We start from the raw sequence: 23221 nt of genomic DNA on the forward strand, positions 1-23221 counted from the left end.
CATATATGAGCGGACAGTTTTGTTTTTTTTTTTTTTGCATGTAACTAGAAAAATGTAAACCCTCGATTTGGTGCAGTTGATTATTGACTGGTGAGTAGGAGGCCCTTTGAATTTTTGACCAGATGTAGCATTTAAATTGCAAATGTAATATAATCACATGTGCTTTGTGACCACCAAAGAACATGGTATGAGTCATCTGATGACAACATTTTGGACCCCATTTACAACTGTACTATTTAGTGCTGTCCTCTTGTGTTGTGATCGAGATTGATGTTATTGACACTTCAAGGACGATTGACTCAAATTGCACTGTTATGTTTTTAAAGGCGTGTCATGTTTACATTCGCACAGCGTAATTCGGGTGAAATACAGTAAATGGGAATCCGTGCGATCATGAGTTTTGTGAGATTGGCTTCCAGTTGCCATTATTATGCATGGAGTTCAACTTTGGTGGACTTTGACTGGCGATTGATCCAAGATGGCGGCGCGGTAGCACGCAGCGGCCACTCCGGATCCACAATGGTGCTATTTTTGTTAAAAAAGCCAGACTTTTGCAACACATGGACATCGGAGCAACCGGTGTTCGTGTCTACCATCGCTAGACACTACTGAAATATAAGACTCATGCAAAAACCAAGCTGCATGATGACCTGCAGGAGGCACTACGCGTACTCGGCTTGCTGCGGAGACCAGGCCTCCAGCCCTCGGCGTCGCCTGATGCCGGTGGCCGGGGGAGAGGACGTCGTAAGCTGTGTGCGAGAAAGCGGAAGCGCGGAAAGAGGGCGGGGTTCCATGCTAGGCTAAAAACATACCCTAGCCGGCCGGCTCTCCCGTCTATCCTGCTCTCAAATGTTTGCTCCCTGGACAATAAACTGGACTATATCCGACTCCAGCAGGCTACGCAGCGTGAGTTTAGAGACTGCTGCGTCTTTGTTTTCACGGAGACGTGGCTCAGCGACAGAGTTCGGATGCCGCCATTCAGCTAGACGGGCTCGCCTCGTTTCGTGCCGACAGAAATACAGCTCTCTGCGGTAAGACTCGCGGTGGTGGCTTGTGTGTTTACATCAACACAGAATGGTGCAAGAACTCTATGCTAGTCTCTAGTTACTGTTCATCGCTGTTGGAGCTTGTGACTGTTAGATGCAGACCTTTTTATCTACCACGGGAATTCACCACTGTTTGCATAACTGGAGTTTACATTCCCCCCAGCGCTAACTCTAAGGAAGCGCTCTGTGAACTGTATGGGGCTATGAGCGAACTGCAGAACGCTCACCCCGACGGACTGTTTATTGTCGCCGGAGATTTCAACCGTGCAAATCTCAAGACAGTGCTCCCTAAATTCCATCAGTATGTGGACTTTGCATGAGAGGGGCTGAACGGCTTGATCTTGTTTACACAAACATCCCGAAGCGTGCGGTGCGGAGCCCCGCCCCACCTCGACTACTCAGACCACATCTCTGTTATGTTAATTCAGCATACAGACCGCTCGTCAGACGCACAAAACCGCATCAGAAGCAGGTGAAAACCTGGCCAGCAGGAGCCATCTCTGCTCTTCAGGACTGTTTTGAGTGTACTGACTGGCACATGTTCAGGGAGGCTGCAACATATGGCGATTCTACCAACTTGGAGGAATTCACAGCATCAGTGACCAGCTACATCAGCAAGTGCATTGATGATGTCACTTTCTCCAAGACCATCACCACACGCTCCAACCAGAAGCCGTGGATGACTGCGGAGGTGCGCACGCTGCTGAGGTCCGAGACTCCGCCTTCAGAGCAGGCGATAAGGCAGCCCTAAGAACAGCTAGGGCCAAACTGTCACGGGCAATCAGAGAGGCAAAGCGCGCTACGCCCAGAGAATCCACAGTCACTTCCAGGACAGCGGTGACACGCGGCGCATGTGGCAGGGCATCCAGGCCATCACCAACTACAGGACAACATCAGTTGCCTGTGACAAAGATGCCTCCCTTCCAGATGCGCTGAACGACTTCTACGCTCGGTTTGAAGTGCAGAACGATGTGATGGCGAGGAAGTCCACCCCTCCTCCAAACGACCAGGTGCTCTGTCTTACCACGGCAGATGTGAGGAAAACTCTACGTAGAGTCAAACCACGGAAGGCTGCTGGACCAAACAACATTCCTGGCAGAGTGCTCAGAGGATGTGCAGACCAGCTAGCAGATGTTCTTACCGACATCTTCAACATCTCTCTGAGCAGCGCCGTCGTTCCAACGTGCTTCAAGGCCACCACCATCATCCCCATGCCAAAGAATTCTTCAGTGTCCTGCCTCAATGACTACCATCCCGTCGCACTTACACCCATCATCATGAAGTGCTTCGAGAGGCTCGTCATGAGGCAGATTAAGACCCAGCTGCCCCCCTCACTAGACCCACTGCAGTTTGCGTATGGTTCAAACCGTTCAACGGACGATGCCATCACCACAACCCTCCATCTGGCCCTCACCCACCTAGACAATAAGGACTCATACGTTCGAATGCTGTTCATAGATTTCAGCTCAGCATTCAACACAATCATTCCCCAGCACCTGATTGGAAAGCTGAACCTGCTGGGCCTGGACACCTCCCTCTGCAACTGGATCCTGGACTTCCTGACTGGGAGACCTCAGTCAGTCCGGATCGGGAACAGCATCTCCACCACCACCACACTGAGCACTGGGGCCCCCAGGGCTGTGTGCTCAGTCCACTGCTGTTCACTCTGCTGACTCCACGACTGTGCAGCAATGCACAGCTCGAATCACATCATCAAGTTCGCCGATGACACGACCGTGGTGGGTCTCATCAGCAAGAACGACGAGTCAGCATACAGAGAGGAGGTGCAGCGGCTGACGAACTGGTGTAGAGCCAACAACCTGTCCCTGAATGTCGACAAAACAAAAGAGATGGTTGTTGACTTTAGGAGAGCACAAGGTGAACACACTCCGCTGAACATCGACGGCTCCTCTGTGGAGATCGTCAAAGCACCAAATTCCTTGGTGTTCACTTGGCGGAGAACCTCACCTGGTCCCTCAACACCAGCTCTATCACCAAGAAAGCCCAGCAGCGTCTCTACTTTCTTCGAAGGCTGAGGAAAGCACATCTCCCAACCCCCATCCTCACTACATTCTATAGAGGGACTATTGAGAGCATCCTGAGCAGCTGCATCACTGCCTGGTTTGGGACTTGCACCGTTTCGGACCGCAAAGCCCTGCAGAGGATAGTGAGGACAGCGGAGAAGATCATTGGGGTCTCTCTTCCCTCCATCAAAGACATTTACAAAAAACACTGTATCCACAAAGCAACCAGCATTGTGGACTGACCCCACACACCCCTCACACAAACTCTTTACCCTCCTCCCGTCTGGCAAGAGGTACCGAAGCATTCGGGCCCTCACGGCCAGACTGTGTAACAGCTTCTTCCCCAAGCCATCAGACTCCTCAATACTCAGAGACTGGTTTGACACACATGTGTCCTGAGTTGCACTTTAATTACTGTCACTTTATAACTGTCTGCTACCTCAATAACTGCTATGTGCATAGAACATTATCTCATAGTATGTTATGTTTACATTTTTAGAAACTGTCATCTTTTTGCACTACTGAGTACTGGTCGGCGCTGCACTGTCTATTGTCCTGTTCATTGTCAGAAATTTGTTGTACTGTCCTGTACTTTTTGCACATGTTTGCACGTGCACTTTATATAGGTATATGTAGGGTTTTTTATATAGGTATTTTATTTCGTTGTGTTGTCTCATGTGGTCCTGTGTTGGTCCTTTGTTGTTTTTATGTAGCACCATGGTCCTGGAGGAACGTTGTCTTGTTTTGCTGTGTACTGTACTAACTGTATATGGTTGAAACGACAATAAAAACCACTTGACACTTGACTTGACTTGAATTTTACCCATTAACTAATAGGAAGTTGGTTGATTTGGCAGAGACCTCTGTGTGGGCGGGGCTTCCTATAAAGCTGCACTGAATATTCACAACACAAAAAGATAGCGGCAAGTTTTGTTCAGCTTTTTCAACAGCTTTACTCTCCCAAAGTATAAAGTGCAGCTTTAAAAATAGGCTGCTTGGCTTGTTTGACACGCGCTAAACACCCACCCACACCTTCTTCGCCCACATCATTTCACCATGCAAAGGTAAATGTGATCACGCCTTAAGTCTCTTCTCTGTTTTATTGCAGCGTTAAATCGGGTTTTCACATCATGGATGTGTGCTGCTCGCGCCCAGGTGGATATGACAGCCGGACCAAGCCTCCATTTGTCAGAACGGTCCCAAACAGCAGCGCAGCACCCAGCCTGACCCTGCCCTTCTGCAAGATGCCCAGCATTCACTCTCAGGTACGGAAACATCGACATTACTGTATGGATCGTTCGATTAGTGGTTTTCAACTGGTGTGTTGCAAGCAGCAGGGAAAAATTATGCTAAATGCAAATAATTAAATGCAATTAACCATATGAAAAGTAGGGATAGACTAATAAATAAATTTTTAAGAGAGAAGAGAAATTTCTTTTTTTCTTTTTTTTTATGTTGACATCAAAGGCTGTGCGTTAGATTTGGTAACTAAGAACCGTCGTTCACGGCAATCTCACATTCATTCCTATGAGAAGTGCTGTAAAGTTTGTCAGAGAGAGCAACACAAGCCAAGGGGGGCAAGCTTAGCAAAGGGTCAATTCTTCCTCAAAAATAATAAAGTATTGTTAATGGAACCCTAAAGGTACTTGAATTGTTATAAGTATTCAGAACCGGTTTTGTGCTGAAATCTGACCCCCTGCCAGATTCTGGCTCCCTGCTAACTTCTTGCCCTTATCCCTAAAGCCCTCCCCTCACCCTAACCTCATTGGTCCCTCCCCATAAAGCCCATCCCCTCACCTAACCCCTAAACTTAAGGATACTAGAGAGTCAAATCTCGGCAGTGCACCAGAATGATTCAATTCCTTTGAATTCCCTACAGTGCGTCCAATCAAGTTCTACAGTATTTTGCTGTAGATTTGACAGTCAGTAAATACGGATTCACTTGCAACAGAGATATTATTCAAATATTTTTATTGATTTTCTTATTATGCAACATACATTACAACACATTAATTCAAACTCACAAATATATCCATATCCTGACCCCTACCCACATACACACACATCCCCTACAACACAGAGGTGTATTGTATGTATCATTTTGCATATTGTTGGGTCTATGTATTTCATAGTAGTGCTAATAAAATTCTGTATTTTATTTCTACTTGTTTTAAGCATAAATCTCAATAATTGTGTTAGATTTGTATGGAGCCCCTTAAAGGACATGGAGGGGATTTATTTATTTTTTTTATTTAAATTTGTTTTCCCCTTACAATACGTTTTGTAACAAGCACAGAATTGACCATGGTTTTACTACAGTAACTATAGTTCAACTATGCTAATTGTTGAAAAGCAGTTACAGTAGTAGTTTTACAGTAACCATATTTCAGAAATTCATTGGCCTTGTACAAAACATTTTCAGCCGGCCCCTCTCCAGTTTATACCACAGTATGTAGACATATTCATCTCAAACTCCATCCCCAGTCCAGTCGGACAGTTCTTCCATCAACGTACGCTGCCCCAGTGGCTTTTGCTTTCGCTGTTGCATCCCGTCTCTATGTTTATATCCGTGTCTCCTGCTGAACGCGTCAGATGTTAATGACAATATGTATAGCAACATTCCTTATCGGCAACACTGTTTGTGGTAAAAACATAGTAATAATGCAGGAAAACCAAAACTATTGGAATAAAAATCATAATTATTCTTCCAAATAAAAATAACAGATCTTAATTTTACTGTAGTAACACCATGGTTAATTTGTGGTACATGTACCACAGTTCATGCCACAAACAATTTATGTTTTCCTGTGGTTTTACTACAGATATCATGGTTAATATATGGTAACTGTATTAAAACAATGGTCAGTTTTGTGATTTATTATAATTGTACTCAGATGCCATGTTTACTATGGTTACTTACTGTAGTAAACACATGGTTCATTGTAATATAGGATGGATACAATTATTGCGAACCTAAAATAATTGTGAGGTAACGCAAAATGTATTTCAAAGAAATATACAAATATTTCAGAAAATGCATCCCCTCGCTGTCATTTAAGGGGCTCTCTAGATTTGTGCTTAAAACAAGAAAAAAGAAAAGACAAACTTGGTTCAAGAGTCTCTGAAAACTAGCCTTAATATCTTCTGCAACTTTCCTCTAAAGGAACAGAATCTTGTTTTAAGACTGTTTAGCTGTATTTACTGGAAAACAAGACAAACATACTGATTTAAGAAAATGTACTTTAGCAGTGCAACCCGACCTTTCACCATGTGCTGCATCAGATGCTGTCAGATCGTTTGCCCTTTAGTTTAAGACTTTTCCCTTTTTGGCTGTTTAGTGCTTTTAAATTATAAATGTGTTGATCGTCACGTTAACTCATTCCTCACAATATGATGCGCTGCATTCAGAGCAGGTGATGATTGGCCCGTCACTGAACGTGTCAACACGCTGCCTCTGCTCTCAATACATTATAATAAACTTCAATACATGTTTGACCCCTAAAACAGGCTGTCAGACAGACGTGTTTCTTCATTACGTACATTAGAGTGAGTGTGTGTTGCTGTATGAGATTGAGTACATTGTAGCCTTTTTTTAAATCTCACAAATTTGTTGCCTTATTGCCTTACCGCCGTTGTCACGGCAACACGGCTGACATCATGGCAACGTGGAGTGAGCATTCGGTTTCCAAGGAGAGACACGGCAGAAATACTTTCTTAGCACAGCATACTGACCTGACTTATGCACACACACACACACACACACACACACACACACACACACACACACACACACACACACACACACACACACACACACACACACAGATATTTTAAATGCATTGTCACTGGCCTTTTATGTAATATATTGTAATATATTGCACGATTGATCAATCGTATAAATATGGCCCTCTTTAAAGGGATAGTTCACTCAAAAATGCTAATTCTGTCTTAATTTCCTCAATATCAGTTTTGTTAGAATGTCTTTCAAACCCATTTGACTATCTAAGGAGATGTTAGGAAGAATAGTAGCCTCAGTCACCATTCACTTTCATTGCATCTTTTTTCCACTCTGTGAAAGTAAATGGTGACTGAGGCTATTATTCTTCCTAACATCTCCTTTTGTGTTCCTCAGAAGAAAGAAAGTCTACCCATTTACACCTGATTCGTAGAAGTGTATTTTGTTAACTGTTAGATTGTATTAAAGGAAGTGGGGCGGTCAGCTGTTCACGTTTAGCTGCTAAAGGTTGTTATTGAATCCATGGCTTTGGCCAGTGTCTTACTTAGAGGACATTCACGCCCTTTGGTCACATTCTCGTTGCTAAAGCACACTTGCTGTTATTCATTAATCACACTTTATGGTTGTTTGATTTATGATCCAAAGGCAGATCTTTTTTTCTTTGTTTTTGAGCATGTGCATCTTTTTCCCACAACACTCTATCTGTTAGTGCACTGTCGCCACCAATAGGACATCTGGATGCAGTGCACTTCAATGGCTATCCATAGAAGCATTCATATTTAGCAACTACTGAACCATTTTTCTAGAATGGCTTAAGCTTCACCAATGTTAGCTCAACAACTGTACATTTTTAAACTTGATGTTCCCTCTTTCTGCTTAAAGGGGAAATGTCATTAAAAACCGTATTTTCCATGCTCTTTTTAAATAAGAGTTTAATATTCCATAGTATGTACACGTATTCATCTAAAACTTTAAAGACTAAACTGTAAAACGGGATTGACCCGCCCTGATGAACAGCAGTGTGAACTGTGCAACATGTAGGCTACCCTAGTCAATCATAAGAGAGGTCATTTACATATAAAACTCTTTAAAGGTACAGTAGCCTGTTTCATTTCAAAAGGCCAGTATATACTTTGACGTCAAACCTACGCTGTAATTTGCATTTATGCTTTGCATCATTCTGCAAGTACACAGACAAAGTGCTTGTGTGTTGAGAGAAAATGCCTTCCTTTCTCAAATACTATTACATGTTGTAAATAAACGGCAGCAATGTATTTAATGGATTCAGAAGTATTTATTAAACTATTGTAGCATTCAAAATAAGTTCATCAAAGTATGTGAACATGTTGAGATTTAGGTACATATTATTTATTATACATGTTGTCTGTCATGCAGAGATAATAAGTTGGGCAAATACTGTATAATTGCTCTTGAGTTGCTAAATAAATAATCAATACACATTTTGACATACTTTTAGAAAAAATAAATCATCGTATTAAAAAAATAACTTCTCGCTTGAGTAACACATGTTGTAAAACTTAGATTTATAAAAGCTTAGTCCAACCTTTTAAAGCTTAGACTTTTAAGCTGGACCTTACAATGCATACTGTATAGGCTATAAACAACTCTTAACAGGTGCTTTTTAATTTGCTGACAAATTAGAAGTGTTCCTTTTTTATAACATGAACCATGACTTTTTTATGTGCACCCCACTGACAAACATACTGTCAAAACATCATACAGACTGGAAAGATCCTGAGTAGAATCATAACACTTTCTATGAAGCCTGTATTTATAATGCATTATAAGGGTGTTCTTGATGCATTATAATTAGAGCCTTTTTTTTGAGACCGATACCAATTTTAGAGGGGGAAAATTCACTGATATGGTGACCGATAATAGTTCATTTTTGAGCTGGAATGAACACAGACCTTCTCTATGTGGATTGTTCTTCGAATTTGCATTGATATGACTATGCAAAGGTACTCAGAAGTTATCACAGAAAATGTCACATTATTATTATATATGGTCAACAAATAAATAAATGAACAATGAGAAAATAAAGAATAAATACAAATACAATAAATAGCTAAATAAACATCAGTACTGTATGTCCAGTATCAGTCAAATGCTGACCATTAAAATAAATACAAGTTCAGGGGAAACTTTCAACGGTGGAAAACCAGACTTTTAAATATGAAATTTTATAAATGCAATGACTGGAATTGTTCGTTTTTAAGGGGGTACCAAACTGTGAATCCTGAACAAAACTTGGTAAATACATGTTTACACATTAGCTTCCACTCAGCTGACAAGCAATTAAAGTAGCTACGTGGTTAGCTAGTTAGCTATGATCTCATTGTCATGGAGAGCAAAAGATGACTTTATTTACTTTTCTGCATTGTGTCTCACCAACTAGGTAACAACGTAGTGTGAAATCAACACTCAACAGACACAATCCACAATCCGTTGTCTGTTGAGCTGCAAAAAGATGCTCTGGTGTTTACCTTTCAATCTGCTACATTACTGACTGCACTGACAAACTATAGCTGGATAACAGCAAACAGACATGAGTGACATGGTTGTCAGGGTTAACTTATATTGAAATGGGAAAATTATGGGGTCATTGTTTATTAACATTCTTGTATGTATTTCACAAGCTATTTAGCAACTTACCGAGAAGACACCGCTCAACTCTTTCTGAAGAACCACCATCAGTTCAGAGTCAGCTCTGTAAATAGTGGCGTCAGAGCGCGCTCTGCTGGACAAACTACGTAATGACACCAATTCTAAAGCATTGTTTTCTGCATTATATTTTCTAAAAACAGTTTTCATACCTGCGCATATCGGTAAACATATACGCCAATACAATATATCGGTGAAAGGCTTATATTGGCCGACCGATATATCAGTCAGGCACTAATTATAATGTATGCATACTACCTTATAATAAACCTTATAATATGTTGTATTGTCTCGCAAATAAGCACCGACCAAATTGCCTCTATACAATCGAATATCGAAAAATGTCTTGTCGTTTGGTATCAAATTTCGATACCTAAGGAGTTAATCTCGTCAACGTCAGTGATAAGCATGTAGCATGCTAGATGTGCCCAAATCTAAAAGTGCTGGTGATTGGCTGTGTTTAGGCTTCAAGGAAAAACACTAGTATCAGAAAATGGTTTGAGTTCCAGGGCTGAGAATGAACGTTATCAGTAACATTGCTAACACTGTTCTACATTACAGAGAAATACTAAACCGTAATAATGAACCTTTCAAATATCATTTTTACAAGCACACGCATGAAGCCAGCCACAGCGACACCGGCAAAAGCTGTAATGATCCTGAATGTGTCGGAAAACATTTAGTTAATTTATAGAGAGAAATGCACATTCGGGTTGAGCCGACAGATGATGATCTCTGGGTCAATGATGGTCAGAGTGATCGCCAATAATTCCATTAATCTATTAAATTATTATTACTATTAGACAATTATTATTATCAAATTAATATTACAAATAATTTGCCTGTAGACACAAAGACACGCGCTTGAAGAAACACACTTTATTACATTATTAAGTACAGATGACAGAAAAGCCATATATGTGCATATATGACGCGCTGATACGGAGGCGTGCAGTCTCGTGGAACACACGCATCTAAGGATCTCACACTTTGTTTCTGCCTTCCGATTAAAAATGTTTATGAGTGCTGCAAATGACCTCAGACATCTCAGTTCAGGAGGTGCTTTAAGTTCAGTTCACTTTATTTCCACAGAGCAGCTTATTGTGAACGCAACTCTGCAGCCTGTAAAATAATACAAACTATGTCAAATAATACAAAAACACATTGACCTCGAACCATGATTTATATTTCAGTGATTATTATCATCATTGTTATTATTTTTTTTACATTTATAATTGTTTTTATGTCTTCATTTGTGTAAGTAATTTTCTGCCTGCATGGACTCTTGCCCGACTGTAAATGGAAAGTTTAAATATTATTTTATCACTTTATTATTTATTTATTTGCTTTTTTGTTTAGTTTGGATTGCAATTTGAATTTAGAAATGTATTTGATTTATGTTTTTCGTTTTTAAATAATTTATTTAATTTTCAATGCAAAATCAATAAAGCAAGAATATTTACTAATCCCTCAGCCCAGAGGTTTCCAATGCAATTGGATCTATATATCGTGAATGAGGGAACAAAACAAATGTATTCACACACATGAGATATTTTCCTGGATAACGAAATACCCGACTGGTAGAGAATGCACAGATGAAGCTCGTCTTTGCCAGAGAGATGTTCACAAATGTTGTAAAGCCATCTTCAAAAAGTTGAACACATTTTAAATGCACTTATTTTTTTTTCCTGTTTCATTTGAACTTTTAGTTAAAATAAATAAAAAAGTTCAAAGTTTGAAATCAAGGTGTCTTGCTTTATTGTGTAAGCTTAACCCTAACCATGTTTACCGAAAATTATCCCATAGTACCACCTAGCGTCCAACCAGCGGTAATACCGGTGTTCCTCGATTTCCTCGAGTTCTTTTACTGCTTTAAGTCAAATGACAAATGCAAAATCTTCTTGCAAACATCCAAAAGGATTTATAATGTGGTCATAATCATTTATAAGTGGCATTTATCTGTTTTTAAATAAAGTAATTAAAGCTAGAGTACGTCTTCTTTAAACAGCCATAAGATATTATGAAACGATTAGAAGACACACTTTTATTGTGATAGTTAGAAAATAAAATATTTCATCAAATCAACACAGCCACATAAAATTATTTCAGATGTAAAAGAGTTGTCAGCTTAAACTTGCAAACATTAAAAGGAACATTGGCCTCAGAGGAAACACTCATAAATGCACAAAGTAAAGCTCTACTAAAGGCTAGGCACTGGCACTTTTACTCATTTGCATTCTGATAATGTATGAAGTCACAAGAATGTTTATTACAAGGCATTAGGCATACATTTTAATGCATTATAAATACAGGCTTCATAGAAAGTGTTACGGTCACGGACACTAAAAAATATGTTGGCCTGTGTTTAAAGATGAATGCATTTTTTAACAAAATTCCATTGAGTTGAGTTGCATAATAATTAATAAAACTAAAGTAAAGGGATAGTTCACTCAAAAATGAAAGTTCTGTCATCTTTTACTCACACCGCGAAAACAAAAGGAGAATTTGAAAGTGAACGTGGAGAATTATAGTTAAAAAACAATTTTTTTTAATATTGATCTGTTTCTCACCCAAGCCTATCACATAGTTTCTGAAGACATAGATTTAACCACTGGAGTCATATGGATTACTTTTATGATGGCTTTATGTGCTTTTGTAGCTTTAACGTTCTGGTCACCATTCACTTGCATTGTATGGACCTACAGAGCTGAAATATTCTTCTAAAAATCATTGGTTGTGTTCTGGAAAAGAAAGAAAGCCATACATGTCTGGAATGGCATGAGGGTGAGTAAGAGATGAGTGAATTTACTAGCCCTTTAATAAAACTTGAATACATTTAATTTGTATTAATTTAATTTTTTAGGCAAAGGTCAGTGTTTGTAAGTTGTAAACAGATGTTGCTTTTTTGTCACATTGCAACTTCATGAAACTTAATCAGATTATAAAAACACCAGGTGCTCCTGATTAAAACCAGCCCAAATATATTGTGATATGATGCGTAGATCTTAAAATAACCTCGGAAAAAATGTCATGATCCTTGGAGACGATCTCTGGTTACAAAGTAGACCAATCACTCTTTTGGTGTGAGTAGACGCAACGTGCAGTTACATTTTTTTGGAGATGTTCGTCAGGCTACAGCGTGGGTTCAACGCAGAAGTAAAAATCGGCCTCAAGGGTCAGAACGAGGGTGGAAATGGTCATGGGAAACGAAATTAACTTTATGTTGTAAATAACTTTCATCCTTTTCTCTTTTTCTATTCGTGAAGGCTTTAGCCTCATCAGCCCCATCAGTGATGCATCCTGGGATACCGCTCCAGACAGGAAGTGCTCAGTTTGGTGACTCTTTCCAGCAGGCACTGATTCTCTGCCCCCCCACCATACAAGGTACTGCACTTTCAGTCATATCAGATCAAATATTACCGCTACGTTTCATCTTGTCACATTTTGGTTACTCGTTTTGTCCTTGTCTGTGGTGTGACAGGTATTCCTCCCAACCCCAATAAGCCAGCGGGCTTCTCAGTGCGCAGCCACTCTGCCATTCAACCTCTCCAGATTAGACCAGGCCTCATTACACAGGTAAACACAACATTAAACATGGGTTTTGAAGTGTTAACAGTTGAACACATTTAATCACAAATGTCTTTTCCACAGCAGACGTGGACGAATCGTGCTCAGCAGATCCTGGTGCCCGCCTGGCCACAGGTGACCACAGTGGCCCCCTCTGCAGCGACACTGGCCTCAGATACAGCGGCAGGTCCACAGAGATTATCAGACTGGGGGTGCGTGCAGAGAACCGCTCCGTCATTGTGTTTGCTCTGCTATATTTATCTCTCAGTTCTTCAGATTTTGTAACACGTTGCACAAGTCAACTTTCTTTATGCACTTTCCTCCTCAATGAAGTCTCACTTTGTTTCTCTCCATCTTTTGCAGGAAAGTTCATTCACATGGCAACCATTACAGCTCGATGATGCCCCACCCCCAGCCACTGCTAACAAACCCGATGACCCTGTCTGCTCACCAACCAATCAGCATTGGCATAGCTCATGTGGTGTGGCCACAGCCAGCAGCTAACAAGAGAAATAAACCATCTTCAAACAGGTTCATCAACACGTCATATCTGAACACTAGCAACTTGTGCCACTGAAAAAAATGAAGAAACCAATTATATTAATTCAAAATGACCAATAAATGGACATTTGAAAATTAAAACCGAAGTAAAATATAACAATAAAATAATTTAATAGTATCTAGTCCCCTTTAAAAATTATTTACCAAATGCTTTTTCTGATTTATTTGCAATTTGAGGTCAAAAATGTCAGTGGACAGTTGGTCACGTAGAAGCAACCGATGCACTTTGACATTAAGACACGCCCTTTTGATACAAAATCACTGTCAGCAAAGACAAATGTTGTTTGAGATATTTTTCAACATATTTGTGTCCATGAATTCATGGTCGACTTGTAAAGAGATGTTTTTATTTACATTTTTAGTAGACATTGGCAAAAATAATAATAATAAATTATCAAATAATTCCAAAATATAAATGTAAATAAATAAATAGTTTTACAAATTTACCAGTAAATTGACAATTAAAAAAAGTTTGAAAATGTATATATGTAAATATGACAATAAAATTAGAAATCATTTTAAATGCATAATAATTTAAATTTCATAGATTTTAAGACCAAAATTAAACACTTGCCTATCATCATTTATCAGCATTTTGAATGTCTAAAAATGTCCATTTTAAAATTGTATATATAAAAACAAAAGTGCATTTATTGTTTAATTTGTAAAGTGCTTAATTTTAAATTCAGGGAATTTAGATATTAATTTATGAATTAATAAATTTAAGAAAGGAAATAAATCACTTTACAAATGGACAAATACATTGTAAAAAATGTAATATGTTTAATTAGTGATTTATTTCCTTGCATTTTAATAAATTGATAATTGTTTTTTATAAAAAATGTAAATAAATTACTTCACAAACTGACAATACAGTGATATTTTTTTAATTTTTTAAACTTTTGTTTCTTTGGACATTTAAAATGTTGATTAAAGCAATCTTGTTAAAATCCCCGCAAAAAACACATTTGAAAAATATTATTTACTTTTTTAAATTATTATTTTAAAATGCAATTAATAAAACACTTTTTTTTTTTTTTTAATTTAATAAATATATCAGTAAAATAATAATTCTCTGATGTGTTTTTAATTGCATTTTAAAGAGAATTGACCAGTTGTTTTAATCGACATTTTAAATGTCCAAATAAATGCAATTTTAAAACATCAGTAAAAGTACATTTATTGTTCAAATTGTGAAGTAATTTATTTTAATATTTTTTGTTTTTTATTAAAAGATGATGAAAACAATTATAAATGTATGATTTCAGAACTAAAATTAAAAGGATAAATTGACATTTCTTTAACACACATTACTATTAATAATCCCTATAGTAATAATATACAGGTGAAACTCGAAAAATTAGAATATCGTGCAAAAGTTCATTAATTTCAGTAATTCAACTTAAAAGGTGAAACTAATATATTATATAGACTCATTACAAGCAAAGTAAGATATTTCAAGCCTTTATTTGATATAATTTTGATGATTATGGCTTACAGCTTATGAAAACCCCAAATTCAGAATCTCAGAAAATTAGAATATTGTGAAAAGGTTCAGTATTGTAGGCTCAAAGTGTCACACTCTAATCAGCTAAACACCTGCAAAGGGTTCCTGAGCCTTTAAATGGTCTCTCAGTCTGGTTCAGTTGAATTCACAATCATGGGGAAGACTGCTGACCTGACAGTTGTGCAGAAAACCATCATTGACACCCTCCACAAGGAGGGAAAGCCTCAAAAGGTAATTGCAAAAGAAGTTGGATGTTCTCAAAGTGCTGTATCAAAGCACATTAATAGAAAGTTAAGTGGAAGGGAAAAGTGTGGAAGAAAAAGGTGCACAAGCAGCAGGGATGACCGTAGCCTGGAGAGGATTGTCAGGAAAAGGCCATTCAAATGTGTGGGGAGCTTCACAAGGAGTGGACTGAGGCTGGAGTTACTGCATCAAGAGCCACCACACACAGACGGGTCCTGGACATGGGCTTCAAATGTCAAACGTCTTACCTGGGCTAAAGAAAAAAAGAACTGGTCTGTTGCTCAGTGGTCCAAAGTCCTCTTTTCTGATGAGAGCAAATTTTGCATCTCATTTGGAAACCAAGGTCCCAGAGTCTGGAGGAAGAATGGAGAGGCACACAATCCAAGATGCTTGAAGTCCAGTGTGAAGTTTCCACAGTCTGTGTTGGTTTGGGGAGCCATGTCATCGGCTGGTGTTGGTCCACTGTGCTTTATTAAGTCCAGAGTCAACGCAGCCGTCTACCGGGACATTTTAGAGCACTTCATGCTTCCTTCAGCAGACAAGCTTTATGGAGATGCTGACTTCATTTTCCAGCAGGACTTGGCACCTGCCCACACTGCCAAAAGTACCTAAACCTGGTTCAATGACCATGGTATTACTGTGCTTGATTGGCCAGCAAACTCGCCTGACCTGAACCCCATAGAGAATCTATGGGGCATTGCCAAGAGAAAGATGAGAGACATGAGACCAAACAATGCAGAAGAGCTGAAGGCCGCTATTGAAGCATCTTGGTCTTCCATAACACCTCAGCAGTGCCACAGGCTGATAGCATCCATGCCACGCGCATTGAGGCAGTAATTAATGCAAAAGGGGCCCAAACCAAGTACTGAGTACATATGCATGATTATACTTTTCAGAGGGCCGACATTTCTGTATTTAAAATCTTTTTTTTTATTGATTTCATGTAATATTCTAATTTTCTGAGATTGTGAATTTGGGGTTTTCATAAGCTGTAAGCCATAATCATAAAAATTATATCAAATAAAGGCTTGAAATATCTTACTTTGCTTGTAATGAGTCTATATAATATATTAGTTTCACCTTTTAAGTTGAATTACTGAAATTAATGAACTTTTGCACAATATTCTAATTTTTCGAGTTTCACCTGTATAAGTACAAGCAGCTTTACAAAGTAATTGCATATATTTCATTAGTATTATTGGTTAATTAGCTGTTAACACACAGTAACATGAACACTGTAGAATACAGTGTGACAGAATGGGGTTAAACATAACTAGAAAATATTTTAACAAGAAACTTTTTAATTGAGAATTTGCCACTCACTTAAATACAGCCACATCGGCCTCCAGCAAAGGCAATTGATGTTTCAGCCAAAAACACATTTTATTGACAATAATAGACATTATTTATATATTCATTTATTTGTCAATTTTAAGCATTCAAATGACTGAATTGATAATTGATTACTTTGTGTTTTTGTTGTTGTTTTATAGTGCACACCTGCGTTTTCATTCGTTTAAATGTCTCCATCTTTATTGTCTCCTAGAAGTACCAACTTCATGCACAGCATCAACTCCCACAACTCAGCATGCCAGTCCCCAAAGATGCTAGAGAGTGCCAAAAACACAGGGGAGGTGGAGGCAGGGTTGGAGGTGGGGCCAGAGGAGGAGTCTGTGTGCTGTAAGGCAGAAGCAGAGCGTCAGACGCAGAGACAGAGCATTGTGATTGCTGACTCTCCGAGCCCTGCGGCCAGCATCATCAGCATCAGCAGCGGAACAGATGAGGAGGGACCAGATGCACAGAAACACTCGATAGAGTGAGCTGACATGCTCATCTGATAGCACACACATTTTAGCACACTGTGATTGCACTAGATTAAAGGGTGTTAAAGAAATAGTTCACTCAAAGTGAAAATATCATAATTTGTTCTAAACCTGTATGACTTTGGTGGAGCACAAAAGAAGATGCTAGTAGAATGTTCACACCGCTATTTTCCATGTAATAAAAGCAGATGATAAGTGCGTGTGTGTGTGTTTTAGATGTAAGGGTAGTCCAGAGTGTGAGGCGTGTCAGAGCACACTGAATATGGAGCGAGTGTGTTCACTGAGCAGTCCAGACTCCACCCTCAGCACCAGCTCATCTGCATCAGAGCACTCCAGAGCTTCACCCCTCAAGAGACCCAACAGGTCATTATCACACATTTTTTTCATATTATAAGCATAAACACTAAAGTTTGTTAGATTTCTCTGAAAAGAAATCATGTAATTTTGCTTCTCAAGTAAATGTATCTTGTTCTCAGGATGTTTAGATATTTTTACCGTAAATAACACAAAGATACTTTTATTAATTAAACTAATTTATATTATTTTTGCATTCCCATTTGCTTTAACATGAAAAGAAAAGAAACTCCTCTATTATGTTTCCCCTGAACTAAAGCTAAATACATACACAAACAAACGTTAAAGGGTCAGCATTTCCTCATCCTCATGTCTGATGGTGCAGTCACATTGACAATTGCACAGCAAAATACAGTCAAAATACAGTCATCTAAATGGGAATCTCATGCGATGGACTTCTGGTAGTAAATGTGACCCAGATTTAAGTTGGACGAGTGACAAATGGGATGCTACTTTCTAATTTGAAATTTAAATTTAAAGTACTATGTGTATGCATGGGATATACAGATGACCTACTACATTTACTAAAATGTGCAACATACAATCAAAGCATACTGCTTGAGATCATGTATTTCATCAGGGTTAGAGTTCAATTTCTCCTGTTTTTTTTTTGGTTTTTTTACACAATGGAAAATGTAAAAAATGCTAAATAACCAGATTTATTTTTGAGATGAAAGCTGGCCACCACTCGCCATCGTCTTGAAAATAGAACTGGTTAATCTGCCTATTTCTATATTTATTTTACTTTCTTAGATTATTCATGTAATGTAATGGGGACATGACGGGGCTGGACGATGTGGCAACACAAGTTATATCTCAGTATTTTTCAGCCAATTGACAATACTCGATATACAGTATCTCTAGATAGTTATGTACTGTGTGTGCTTGTTGTCAGAGGAACCAACACTTCAACCAAACAGCCATTGCAGTCAAGCAGATTAAAAATGTTGAATTCAAATCTACATAAAAACAATGAAGAAATATTGTACATGTTTTTTTTAACTAAATGTACACAAGGAAGAATCATATTCAGTCTTTTTCAATTAGATGTGCGTATGATACATAGTAGCCAAATAAAAAGCAATATTTACCTAAATATATTTTCACTAAAACATTTTTGTGAATTAACTTCTTCGTATATTTTGGAACCCAGTTGAATATTATTTAACTCAGAATTATTATTGTGGGGTTCATTATTATAATATACATAATATGGAATAATAATTACTATTATTTTGAGGATTAGATATGATTTAAACAATAGTTATGCATTTCTATCATATGTATTTCACTTGGAGCTTTTATTTTGACAGAACATGCACTGCAGTGGCATTGTGTGTATTTAACATTTTCCAGCTTTTCTTTTTACAAGTCTAAGTCATTGTGATTTCCTTCTTTTCTGAGACACTGTTGTCATTTTACATTCAAATTATAACAAGCTCCTTGTATCATCAGCCCTGCGCTCTTAAAGAAATGCAGTGGCCAAATAAAAGGTGCATTAAAATGATTGCGATGTAATGATATTGCTTAATTGTATATGGTCACCATTGCGCAAAATCATAGTCAGTATATTGTGAATATTCGACATAGGGTTACAACTAACGATTATTTTGATATACGATTAATCGACGATTAATCGATTAATCAGATAAAAAACTAAATGTTATTTCCTACAATGTAGCATAGCACTGTTTATCACTGCATACTGTAAACTGTTTAAAGAAATAGCTTTGCTTTATTCAGTGTGTGCTGTGTAGTAGACGGTAGTCAGCATGCTACTATTCCATTCTGAACATTCGCTCAGTGTGTCTGAATGAGTCTACTCTGTTCTGTGTGCAGCATGTCAGATGATGAGCGCGAGAGCGGCTGTGATACGGTAGACGGCTCTCCCGCCTCCGTTTCCTCCAGCCGAGCGGACAGCCCCTTTCTGGAGAGCACGTTTATTGATGACAACGACCAGAACTCGAAAGCCGCAGAGACAGAGTCTGTCAAGCTGCCCGTCCGCACCATGGTGGTGCCGCCCATGAGGGTTCACAACAATGAGCCCACTGGCCGCACAGGTAACGGGCCATCAGATAGTTACACCCCAAACTCATGCCGATGTTCCTATGCTTGGCTGATCATGACGCTCAAACAAACAAAGTTTTGATAGCGCCATATAGTCAGTGTTTACGCTTTTCGGGGAATCAACATGGAAAAGGTTCACTTATAGTTTCCTCTGCATAGTAAGCCGGGAGAGAAGAAAGCATTGACATAGAGCAAAAGATATAAATGATTTTATGTTCTACATTCTCTATGGGAACTCTATGGGGTTTGTGTTTTGGGAAAACTTTTACCTTTATAGCAGTCATTCTGAAAAAGAAATGACACTTTTTGGACCTGAATGTTAATGTAATGGCTAAATCTTGAAAGTTTAAGGACACACTGATTGTTTACTCACTTCAGGTCAGAACATCACTACTGCTGCTGTTTACTTTCAGGTCATATGACTGAGGAATGTGTGTCTTTAATGGGTAACAGACACGGTCACAGGTGATTATGGATGCAGTGGTGGTCACACTGGCTGGAGTGTTTCATTCTCTCTGAAAACTATTCCTCAAATCTTCTCTTTTGTACTTTTTTTTTGTGAAAACTGTGTGACACTGTTTCATTGGAACCATAAACAAAGGCAAACAAGCAGGAAAAAAAGCCTGTCTAGTAAAAAATAAGTCAGCCATATTAAATTGTTTTCTAGTCTTGTCAACAGCGTTGCGTAAATTACTCTAAAAAAGTAATCCAGTAGAAAAAAAAAATATTTTTGCCAAGTTGTAATCATATTACTTTACTACTGATTACTTCATTGAAAAAGTAATCCCATTACTAATTAATTTCTAAAAAAAAATTTCACTGAACAATTTCTAAATAATGTCTATATTTCCTCCTTGTCCATTGTTGCACGCAAGTCATGCACATAGGAATGCAAACACAAGTACATACAGTGGCAAGTAAAAGTGTGTGAACCCTATGGAATTTGCCATAAAATCTGGTTTAATCATCTAAGTTACAATAATGAACAAACACAATATGTTTGAACTAATAATATACAAATGATTGTACTGTGCTTGTACATATCGAATACATCATTCAAACATTCACAGTGTAGGTTGGAAAATGTATGTGAACCCCTAGGCTAATGACATCAAAGCTAATTAGAGTCGTGAGTTGGCAAAGCTGGCATCCATTTAATGAAACGAGACTGGAGGTGTGGGTTAGAACTACTTTGACTTATAAAAAGCACTCACACATTTTGAGGTTACTATTCACAAGAAGCATCTGCTGACGTGGACCGTGCCTCGCAAAAAGTGATCTCTGAAGACCTACGATCAAGAATTTTTATTTGTATAAAGCTGGAAGGGTTACAAAGTTATCCCGAAGAGCTTAGATGTTCATCTGTCCACAGTTAGACAAATTATCTGTAAATGGAGAAGATTTAGTACTGTGGATACTCTCCCTAAAAGTGGCCGTCCAGCCAAGATGCCTCAAAGGGGACAGTGCAGAATGTTCAATGAGGTAAAAAAGATCCATAGAGTGACAGCTAAAGAATTGAAGGAATCAATGGAACTGGTTAACATTTCTGTTCATGAGTCTACTATACAGAAAACAATAAACAGACATGGGGTCCATGGCAGGACAACACAAAGAAGCAAAAAAAAAAACACTGCTGCATGCCTGCAATTTGCTAAAGACCACCATGACACTTCACAACTCTACTGGGAAAATGTTTTGTGGACTGATGCATCTAAGGTAGAATTGTTTAGGAAGAACAAACAGCACTGTGTAAGTCGTAAAAAGGGCACGCATAGCAACATGAAAATATCATCCCAACGGTGGAGGTAGAGGGAGCATCGTGATTTGGGGCTGCTTTGCTGCTTCAGAGACTGGACCATTTGCCATCATAGAGGGAAAAATGAATTACCAAGTTTATCAAGATATCCTACAGGATAATGTCAGGGTGGCTGTGTGCCAGCTGAAGCTCAGTAGAAGTTGGGTGATGCAGCTGGACCGTTTGTCTAACTTTTGACTTTCACATTTTATGACCATTTAATGCAGAACACCAGCTAATTCCAAAGGTTTCACATACTTATTCTGGCCACTGTATGAATATAATTTGTATTTTAAATGTTTTCTACATACAGTGCATCTGGAAAGTTTTCACAGCGCTTCACTTTTTCCACATTTTGTTATGTTACAGCCGTATTCCAAAATGGATTAATTTCATTATTTTCCTCAAAATTCTACAAACAATACCTCATAAAGACAACGTGAAAGAAGTTTGTTTAAAATCTTTTCAAACTAATTAAAAATAAAAAGTGAACAAAATCACATGTACATAACTATTCACACCCTTTGCTCAATACTTTGTTGAAGCACCTTTGTCACCAATTACAGCCTCAAGTCTTTTTGTGTATGATGCTAAAGTGTGGCACATCTATTTTTGGGCAGTTTCTCCCATTTTTCTTTACAGGACCTCTCAAGCTCCATCAGGTTGGATGGGGAGTGTCGGTGCACAGCCATTTTCAGATCTCTCCAGAGATGTTCAATCAGGTTTAAGTCTGGGCTCTGGCTGGGCCACTCAAGGACATTCACAGAGTTGTCCCATAGCCACCCCTTTGTTATCTTGGCTGTGTGCTTAGGACCGTTGTCCTGTTGGAAGATGAACCGCCACCCCAATCTGAGGTCCAGAGCGCTCTGGAGCAGGTTTTCATCAAAGATGTCTCTGTACATTGCTGCATTCATCTTTCCCTCGATCCTGAAAAACATCCCCACAGCATGATGCTGGGGTGATGGCCAGGTGATGAGCGGTGCCTGGTTTCCTCCAGACATGACGCTTGCCATTCAGGCCAAAGAGTAAACTTTTTTGTTTCTCATGGTCTGAGAGTCCTTCAGGTGCCTTTAGGCAAACTCCAGACAGGCTGTCACGTGCCTTTTACTGAGGAGTGGCTTCCGTCTGGCCGCTCTACCATACATGCCTTATTGGTGGAGTCCTGCAGAGATTGTTGTTCTTCTGGAAGGTTCTCCTCTTTTCACAGAGAAACTCTGGAGCTCTGTCTGAGTGACCATCGGGTTCTTGGTCACCTCCATGACTAAGGCCCTTCTCCCTTGATCGCTCAGTTTGGCCGGGCGGCCAGCACTAGGAAGAGTCCTGTTGGTTCCAAACTTCTTCCATTTATGGATGATGGAGGCCACTGTGCTCATTGGGACCTTCAATGCTGCAGAAACTTTTCTGTACCCTTCCCCAGCTCTGTGATACAATCCTGTCTCGGAGGTCTAAAGACAATTCCTTGGACTTCATGGCTTGGTTTGTGCTCTGACATGCACTGTTAACTGTGGGACCTTATATAGACATACGTGTGCCTTTCCAAATCATGTCCAATCAACTGAATTTACCACAGGTGGACTCCAATCAAGTTGTAGAAACATCTCAAGGATGATCAGTGGAAACAGGATACACCTGAGCTCAATTTTGAGTGTCATGGCAAAGGCTGTGAATACTTACGTACATGTGATTTTTTATAAATTTGCAAAGATTTCAAACAAACTTCTTACACATTGTCATTATGGGGTATTGTTTGTAGAATTTTGAGGAAAATAATGAATTTAATCAATTTTGGAATAAGGCTGTAACATAACAAAAA

The 23221-nt window shown here is 38.9% G+C and overlaps 1 protein-coding gene across 1 annotated transcript in view; it reads left to right on the forward strand.

Annotated features, from left to right (window-relative positions):
* The window catches only part of LOC127622884 (homeodomain-interacting protein kinase 3-like), a 115363-nt gene that overhangs the window by 84319 nt on the left and 7823 nt on the right, over positions 1-23221 (forward strand). Inside the window, exons 7-14 of the mRNA XM_052097014.1 lie at positions 4179-4335; positions 12758-12875; positions 12973-13067; positions 13146-13270; positions 13422-13589; positions 16916-17185; positions 17409-17555; positions 19386-19606. Coding sequence (XP_051952974.1) covers positions 4179-4335; positions 12758-12875; positions 12973-13067; positions 13146-13270; positions 13422-13589; positions 16916-17185; positions 17409-17555; positions 19386-19606 — 1301 coding nt within the window. The remainder of the gene's footprint in view (positions 1-4178; positions 4336-12757; positions 12876-12972; positions 13068-13145; positions 13271-13421; positions 13590-16915; positions 17186-17408; positions 17556-19385; positions 19607-23221) is intronic.

This window comes from Xyrauchen texanus, chromosome 29 (genome assembly GCF_025860055.1).
Source record: "Xyrauchen texanus isolate HMW12.3.18 chromosome 29, RBS_HiC_50CHRs, whole genome shotgun sequence".
Taxonomy (NCBI): Eukaryota; Metazoa; Chordata; class Actinopteri; order Cypriniformes; family Catostomidae; genus Xyrauchen; species Xyrauchen texanus.